Source organism: Fusarium redolens, assembly GCF_020744475.1.
Source record: "Fusarium redolens strain MPI-CAGE-AT-0023 chromosome Unknown BKA55scaffold_5, whole genome shotgun sequence".
Classification (NCBI taxonomy): Eukaryota; Fungi; Ascomycota; class Sordariomycetes; order Hypocreales; family Nectriaceae; genus Fusarium; species Fusarium redolens.
The window spans coordinates 2,675,466-2,685,210 of NW_025763668.1; the positions used below are offsets into that span (position 1 = coordinate 2,675,466).

At 36.6% G+C, this 9,745-nt stretch overlaps 1 protein-coding gene across 1 annotated transcript; it reads right to left on the reverse strand.

The window, feature by feature from the left end:
- Positions 1 to 312: 312 nt before the first annotated feature.
- BKA55DRAFT_640099 (EPSP synthase-domain-containing protein) lies at positions 313 to 5,542 on the reverse strand. The gene is made up of 2 exons (XM_046197118.1): positions 721 to 5,542; positions 313 to 652 (listed from the first exon to the last, which is right to left on the reverse strand). The coding sequence occupies exons 1-2, from the start codon at positions 5,362 to 5,364 to the stop codon at positions 587 to 589; spliced, it is 4,710 nt and encodes a 1,569-aa protein (XP_046052505.1). The 5' UTR covers positions 5,365 to 5,542; the 3' UTR covers positions 313 to 586.
- Between the last annotated feature and the right edge of the window lie 4,203 nt (positions 5,543 to 9,745).

The window sequence follows — 9,745 nt, forward strand, 5'->3', positions numbered from 1 at the left end:
CGAGTGTAGTGTTACTGGAGACAAGTACCAAGTGGACCAACGCGCCTCTTCAAGTTCTTGTACGGTTTCACAAAATGTAATTTCGTCACAAATACCCACCCACTTGACGCAATTCTTAAATTTTAGGGTATGGAGTGAGTGGAGGGCACCAGATTGTAATGCATATATGTGTCTTTGCGGCGCGGCATCAGGTAGTGTAGTCTGAATAACGTCACAGCTTGGGGGGCTTCATTTCCCAGCTTTACCAGAAGCAGCAACATATGGCCGTACGACGTAGTAATGAGCATCATGCATTCTCTTTGTGAATAGTATCGCACCGCACCGCACCGCACCGCACCGCACCGCACCGCACCGCACCGCACCGCACCGCACCGAACCATACCCGTACCCGTACCCCTTTTCTCAGCTCAGCTCAACTTTATCTAACTAACCTATCTTATTCCCGAGGTCTCCACCAACGCCATAGTTTTCTTGCACTTTATATATGAGCGCCCCAGTAAGCAGAAACCAAGTGGCTGGTATCGCAGGAGCCTATAAGTCGTGCCAAATTACGTCGCCGTTGTTTAATTCGAGTAAAGACCATCCATCACAGGCCGAGAACGGCTGCGCGGGCGTCCTTGTATAGAGGTGTAATTCCCGTCCAGAGCTCAAACTGAAGTGACCAAATTAGTTGGGTGAACTTTCCTACCACAAACCACCCGTGATTATAAGCGAACTTACCTGATACCACCCCTGAGAAGCAAGAACCTCTAGCCCTGGAATTGTGGTCCAGTTACCAGCATCTTCTGCCAATTGCATTATCGGGGTATGGCTGGGTTTGTATGCCATCTCGAGGAGGACTCGGCGCTCTTCGTTAATAGCTGGCCGACTGAGTACGACAGCCACGAGCTCCCGCAGAATGGGGTCGATAGGCCGATCAGCGGGGATAGTACTGATGACGACCTTGACGTTCGGCGAGACCTTGTCTATGTCTGAAGCCTGGCTCAGGCCTTGTAGACTGTAATCACTGGGGAAGTCGGCAGCGAGTGCGTCTGCCTTGGCCTGGTTACGAGCGGCAATGTAAATTGGGCCGAATCCCAGAGAGTGCAGTGCAAAGACGGCAGCTCGGGTAGTCCCGCCAGAGCCCACAACCATGGCTGCCCCCCTTGTATCCGAGTCTGCCTGTTCCTCGATACCGGCATCATGAAGAGCGTGGACCATGCCTCTCCAGTCTGTGTTGTCTCCTAAAAGTCGTCGATGGCCACTGGTGTCGGCCTTACCTAAGGGAGCGACGGTGTTGACAGCTCCGATGGCTCGAGCTGCATCAGAGAGCTCGTCAACCTGACTCATGATATCCAATTTGAGAGGTATGGTGACCGAGGCGCCTCCAAAATCAGAAGACCTCAGCACTTCATGTACGTCCTCGATCTTATCCGTCTCAAGACGATGATACTGATGAGGCAGACCCATCTGCTCGAACAGGGTGTTGTGAAGTGCAGGCGAGCGCGATGCTGAGATAGGCTTTCCAAACAGATAGAAATTGTAGGGGTCCAGATCGCCGAGTAATGCCAGAGCACGGCGTATCTCAGCCGCGGACATCTGGCCTGGTGCGGCCTTGAAGGGCAGAGCAGGATGAGACACAGGTGTCAAGAATCGGTTCAGTACACGGCTCAACTTGCCAGCTTTGCCCATATTCATGGCAATCATAGGTGTCTTCTGCGCTTCCTGCATCCTAGCTTTGAATTTGGCAAGGTCGAAGTTGTCCTCAGGAGTGCGAGCAATACCGACCAACTTGATGATATCGCCGTACTGGAGAGCACGGTTGTAGTACTGAATCCACGATGCATTCTTCCAAGACATAGTACCCTTCGGGTCATGGTGCGAGGCGATTATGCGCGAACACCCGCGAGACTCTGTTACAGTCTGAATGATGTCGTCGGGAAGGGTCATTTCAACATCGACATACTCTAGACCCATCTGCAAAGCCAAGCGGTAGAGCTGGAGACCTTCTTCGTAGGCATTGTCAGGGAATTTACCACCCTGAGACTCGGTCCGTAACGTGAAAACGATAGGTTTCTTGGCTGAGGCGCGAAGAGTCGAGATCTGACGGGTGACAGAGTCAATGGAACGATCCTGGAGCAGATCAACCCTCAACTCGACTGCATCAGAGCCGACCACAACCTCTGGCACTAGGCCAACAGCCTCGTTTACGTCAGGCACAGTCAAAGACACAAAGAAACTGTGGTCTTTGTTCAAAACGTCCTTGAAATGAGAGTTTCTGCCTGCGATAGAATGCACGAATTGCTTGAAGTCGCAGGGAATCTCCGCTTTGGAGCCAGACGATTCGGAGTGCGGACTGTAGTAAAGGTGTGTGCTGCACTCGTTATAGAAGTCCTTGCGGCGCAGATAGACCTGTCGAATCTCACTCGTATAGGCGGGTCGGGTTTTATCACGGTTGAGATATTCAACCACTTGGTCGGTGTCGCGGTGGACTAACAAGACATTGCCACCGTTTTTGCCATAGCTCTTGAGCATCTCTCTGGCCTCGGGAGTCTCGACCAGACCACCACCACAAGAAAAGATATGGCCAGTCTTATTGTTCTCCATGACATCCCGCAGAAGTGCCAGCTCGTCTGCACGAAAACCCTCCCATCCACGGTCACCCCTGATCATTTCGGGAATCGTCCGCCCAGCCCGTCTCTCCAGCTCCTGATCCAAGTCGATGAATTTCCAACCCAGAAGCTTGGCCATCCAGTTACCAGCGGTAGTCTTACCGGCGCCTCGCATTCCGATGATGAAGACCGAGCGTTCCAAAACTGCTTCTTGACTGTCGTGGTCATCGTCATCAACATCTGGCTCATCACCAACCATGTCAACCTTGAAAGCTTGAGAAAGAATATCCCACCACCCTGGCCAAGTTTTGCCGACACATTCCCTCTCCGTGATGACTACAGGACCAGGCGAGGCAACTGCAAGGACACTAAAGCTCATCGCAACACGATGGTCATCATAGCAATGAATACCAACCTTTGGTGTCGCTACACCGCCATCTTGGCCCTTGCCGAGCACCTCAATACCATCCTCAAGCTCGTTGCATTGCACGCCGAACTTTGCAAGCTGGTCCTTCATAGCAGCAATCCGGTTACACTCTTTGACGCGCTGATTAGCAATGCCCGTGATTCGAGTTGTCCCCGAAGCGACAGCGGCCAGGACTGACGCCGTGAGGAATGCGTCTGTCATGGGCTCCATATCAACGTGAGCAAGGCCCTTGAGTTGACCAGGGGCAGGACCAGTGACAGTTGTGGAGTGGTCAGACTGCTCAACATAGCAACCCATAGGCTTCAGGACATCAACAGCGAAGCGGGCATCCCCCTGCAGGGACTTTGAGCCAATATTCGGAATTGTGCACTTGGTACCAGTAATCGCGGCAACTGCCAGCGGGTAAGTCGCAGAACTCGCGTCACTCTCAATGGTGTACTCCTGAGGATTCTTGTAAGTACCCTGAGGAATATGATAGGTGTTGGGCTCATCCGAAGAAACCTCCACATCGATACCGAAAGACGCCATCATGGTAATAGTCATATCGATGTAAGGCTGGGAGATAGGCTTGCCTCCAACCAGACGCAATGTCACAGGGTTCTTCGCGTAAGGAGCGGCCATGAGAATTGATGAAACGTATTGTGATGAAATGGTCGCAGCAAGCTCGATGTTGCCGCCCTTGAATCCACCAGCGGCATCAACTCGCAAGGGCAGACTGTTCTCTTTACCAAGATACTCGATTTCGACGCCGTTTGAGCGTAAGGCATCGACCAGTGCGCCGATCGGACGAACCTTCATCCTTGCATTGCCGGTCAGGACATTGACACGAGATTCCTGACTAGGGGAGGCAAGGGCGACGACGGTAGTCAGGAAGCGGGATGCCGTGCCGGCATTACCCAAATAGAGAGGGTCTTTGCTTGCTTGCAGATTACCACCCTTGCCTTCAACGACCAGGACCTCTCCAGCTTCTTGCCAGGAATAAGATGCGCCCCCGAGCTGATGGATGGCCGAAAGCATGTACTCGGTATCATCAGAATGGAGGAGGTTCTTGATGCGGCAAGTTCCTGAGCCGAGGGCGGCTAGGATGAGAGCTCGGTTGGAGATGCTCTTTGAGCCCGGCGGAGCCACTGTGACGTCTAGATCTTTAGGAACACCAGGCGTGACTTGAATGGATGATGACAGAATGGTCCGTATTACCTTGTCTTCCACAACGCTGGCGCGTGGCTCGTGACACCTGCCAATGGCCGACAGCAGAACAATCTTCTTCTTCTTTCCGTCGTTCTTTTTATCGACGCCCATCTTCTCAAGGAGAACATCCACAGGACACTTCTTCCCAGCTGTCAGCTTGATGACACGCTTGTCATGAAGTGAGGTTGGAAGGTCGTAGCTGGCGATGCACTTGACTAGCCTGGCAACTGCACCGGGACGCAAAACACCAAGGTGACGTGCGAGCTCTGCTTCCTTGACCATACCGATAGCAACGGCCTCGCCGTGGAGAAGTTGTGGCGTCAAGATAGCCTCGAATGCGTGACCAATGGAATGACCGAAGTTGAGAAGATTACGGAGACCACCCTCTCGTTCGTCACTAGACACAACCTCTGCTTTGACGCCCGCTGAGCCGATAACAATACGCTTTAGCACACCTCGGATGGGGTCCAGGCGGCTTTCGCCCTTGGATCGAACGCATTCAAGGATGCGAGCTGCTGATTCCTCCAGAACAGTAAACTCAGCCTCATTCCAAATAGCGGCGGTTTTGACAACCTCAGCCATGCCATTGATGAATTCACGGGCCGGCAACGTCTCGAGGAACGTCAAGTCAATATAGATACGCTTCGGCTGCCAGAAAGCGCCGACGAGATTTTTGCCCATTGGAGTATCAATGGCAGTCTTTCCACCAATGGATGAGTCAACCATGGCGAGCAACGTCGTAGGCACTTGGACGAAGCGGACACCTCGCATGAAGGTAGCTGCAACATAGCCGATCATGTCTCCCATAACACCTCCACCAAGAGCTATGATGACCGTATCGCGAGTGCATTGTTGGGAGAGCATCCAGTCCTCTATCTCGGCCTTTGTCTCGCGGCTCTTGGAAGCCTCTCCTGGCGGGATAGTGTACGTGAGCAGCCGAGTGGCTATTCCCTGGGAAGCGGCCTCGAAACGAGCTTGGAAGTCAGGCACATATGTGTCGAAAAGATTGGTATCTGTAATGAGGACGTAGGTCGAGGTAGGCGTGTTCTGGAGGAGGTCATCGACGACAAAGTTCAGCCAGAGGCCATGATCGACAATGATGTTGGGCTCGCCTAGAATTGAGATCCGAGTGGGATCTTGTTTCTCGGCTTGAGCCATGGTGACGGCAGGCCTCAAGAAAACCCAAAATTTACTCGCTTTTTGGTCGCGATGATTCAATTGAGTTGAGGTTGGAACTTGTTCGTTGACTATGGATTGGCGGGGCAGGGGATCTAGGTGGCGGTGGCCTGTGAGTAAAATTTGGAGGGGTCTGCCCGATTACGGACCAAGCTCTGACTCTATGACGAGAAGAGACTAGTATAACGCCGAGAGCTTAAAAGCTAAAGCAAAGTATATAAATTAATAGAACTTACCCCCCTAAGTCCTTTTACCTCTTAAGTTAAATATTAATAAAATAGCTTAAGTATTCTTTAATTATACTTATCCTTAATTTATATTTATTATATTATTTTATTTTATAATTTAGTTTAAGTTATTATTAATTTATTAATATTTAAAATTTTTCCTTAAATAATAATTTTTTTTATTAAATTAATTTCCTTTTACCTTATAATTATATTAATTAGATTTTAATTATATTAAATTAAAATTTTTATTTCCCTTTACTTTTAGCCTTATATAAGGCTATTAAGCTTTTTAGCTTTTTTATTAATAATTTAAATAATAAGACCTTTATAATAAGCTATTATTATAAAAGTTAGAATTAAATAAGGTTTATCTGCCTTAATAATATAATTATTATCTTAATTAAGTAATATTAATACTAATTATATCTTAATAGCTAAATTAACCTTTTTTTAATAACTTATTTAAAGGATATACTTAATTTATTTATTATATTTAAGTATATTATTTAACCCAACTTTTAACCCTTTTTATTAATAATATAATAGCTATACTACCTTAATATTATAAAATAGCTTATAATTATATAATTATATTTATTTTATAACTAGTTATAATTTTAATTTAGCTATTAGCCCTGCTTTAAAAATAACTAATAAAAAGGAACTTTATATAATATATATAATAATAATTATTATTATAAAGAACTTCTTATTAAAAAGTAAATTTAATTTTATTAAAATAATTATATTTAATTATAATTTAATTTAATTAATTAATTATATAAAAAAAAGATATTATAGTAATTTAATTAATTTAAATTAGATTAATAATAAGCTATTAGGTTTTAAAAATTTAAAAATAGCCTTAAAAGAAGGTTATTTTCTTTAATTAAATAAGATAGGTTTCCTTATTATTTTTATAAATAACTTAATTATATATAAAAAATAGCTTTTTAATATATTTATAAAAGTAATTAATATTATTAAAAAGCTATTTTTAAATTAATAAGAGAAGTTTATATATAAAGTTTTAAGATAAATATAAGGTAAAGGCAGGGTTTTATAGAAATTTTATTAAAGTTAAAATTAAAGGAATTATATTAAGTTTACTTTATATAAGTTAGTTAATAAAAGTTAAATTAACTTAAAGTTATAATTTAATTAATTAATTATATATAAAAAAATATATAACTAACTAACCTTATAAATAAGAATAAATAAAGTAAAATTAATAAAAAAGCAGTAATTTAAATTAAGGTAAATTAAGTTATATTATATTTATTATTAATAAATTATATAAAGTATATATTAAGTATTATTAAAGTATTATATCTTTTAATCCCTAGTTTAGACTATTACTTTTTTATTAATTTTACTTTATTTATTTTTATATATAAGGTTAATTAGTTTTATACCTTATTATATATATTTAATTAATTAAACTAGTTATAACTTTAGGTTAATTTAACTTTTACTAACTAACTTATATAAAGTAAACTTAATATAATTCCTTTAAACCCTGCCTTTACCTTATATTTATCCTAGAACTCTTTATTAATTTAAAAGTAGTTTTTTAATATTATTAGCTGCCCTTATAGATATGTTAAAAAGCTATTTTTTATATATAGCTAAGTTATTTATAAAAGTAATAAGAAAAGCTATTTTATTTAATTAAAAAAGATAAATGTTTTTAAGGCTATTTTTAAATTTTTAAGACTTAATAACTTATTATTAACTTAATTTAAATTAATTAAATTAATATAATATATCTTTTTTATATAATTAATTAACTAAATTAGGCTATAATTAAAAATAGTTACCTTAATAAGGTTAGATTTACCTTTTAATAAGAAGTTTTTTATAATAATAATTATTATATATATTATATAAAGTTCTTCTTTATTAATTACCTTTAAGGCAGGCTTAATAACTAAATTAAAATTATAACTAGTTATATAATAAATATAATTATATAGCTATAAGCTATTTTATATAATAAGTATTAAAGTAATATAGCTATTATATTATTAATAAAAAGGGTTAAAAAGGAAAGTTAAGTTAAATATTATATTTTAAAAGTATAATAAATAAATTAGGTATAATATATTATAAAAGTTAATTAAGGTTTCTTTAAATAAGTTAAAGGAAAAAGGTTAATCTAGCTATTAAAATATAATTAATATTAGTATTACTTATTTAAGGCAGTAATTATATTATTAAAGTAAATAAACCTTATTTAATTCTAATTATTATAATAATAGCCTATAATAAGGGTCTTATTATTTAAATTATTAATAAATAAGCTAAAAAGCTTAATAGCCTTATATAAGGCTAAAGGTAAGGGAAAAAAAAAAAAAAAAAAGCTTAATTATATTTAAACTTAATATTTCTATAATTATATATTTAAGTTATTATTAAATAAGTTTTTTAGAAAATTAGTTAATTTTAATTTTAATAAGCCTTAATTAAATTATAGTTTTTTTTCCCCTTATTCTTAGCCTTATATAAGGCTATTAAGCTTGTTAGCTTTTTATTAATAATTAAAATAATAAGACCCTTATAGCAAGCTATTATTATAGAAGTTAAAATTAAATAAGGTATATTTACCTTAAAAATATAATTATTACCTTAATTAAGTAATACTAATATTAATTATATCTTAATAACTAAATTAGCCTTTTTCTTTTAACTTATTTAAAAGACTTAATTAACCTCTATAATATATTATACTTAATTTATTTATTATACTTTTAAAATATATTATTTAATTTAACTCTCTATACCTTATAACCCTTCTTATTAATAATATAATAGCTATAATCCCCTATTTATATTAATAATATATTAATATTATAGCTTATTTACTTATTTAGTTATATAGCTTATTTTATAATATATTTAATCCTCTTTTTACTACTAATGCTAAATTTATAACTTTAAGTATTTAACTTTATATAACCTAAACTTATATAAAACTTAATATATTTCTTTTATAAACCCTATAATTACCTTTTATCTTAGCGCTCTTATAATTTAAAACTATAACTAGCCTAATCTTTACTAATTATTAATTAGCTTTATAGCCTTTATTAGCTTTATTAATTATTTCTTTATATTATTAAGCTATTATTTATATAGGTTTTTAATTAAATACTTAATTTAAAGTCCTTAATAAATCCCTTATTACTTACTTTATAAGCCTTTTATTATAAGGTATTACTTTAGCTTTTATAATAGCTTAATTTCTTTTTAAAAGAGCTTTAGAGATTATTAGCTTTTTATAATAATAATATATAAGTAAAAAGACCTTATAGCCTAAAATAATTTCTTAATAAAAGTACTATTATTTTCTTTATTTTAAGCCTTTTTAATCTTTATTATTATAATATAAAGCTTATTTTTATATTTATAATCTTTAAGAGCTATTATAAAATAAAAGAGTAAGTTAAGTATTTTAATATAAAAGGCCTTATTAAGTAGCTATAGGCTTTTTTAGATAGATATTCTAATAATATAGCTATAATGCTATTAGTAGTTATAGTTAGAAGGTATTTAGGTTAGATAACTTATTATAGAAGTATAAGAAATAATTAAAGCATAGTATCCTTTTAGGTAGGTTATAAGAAGAAGGTTAGGGCTAGCTAATAAGTAGGTAAGGCTTTTTAGCTAGTATATATATAGCTAGGTTTAGGCTATAATTAAGGTAGTTAATTATAATAATTTAACTTAATAAAGCTTTACTAGTTATAAGGGTAATAAATATTTAAACTATATTAGATTTTAGAGATATTTAAATATACCTTTTAAGAGCAACTTATAAACTTAAAAAAAAAAAAAAAAATAATAATAATTATAATACTTTAATACTTATTATATAAAATAGCTTATAATTATATAATTATATTTATTATATAATTAATTATAATTTTAATTTAGCTATTAAGCCTACCTTAAAGGTAATTAATAAAAAAGAACTTTATATAATATATATAATAGTTATTATTAATATAAAAAACTTCTTATTAAAAGGTAAATTTAATATTATTAAAATAGTTATTTTTAATTATAGCTAAATTTACTTAAATAATTATATTAAAAAGAAATATAATATTAATTTAATTAATTTATATTAT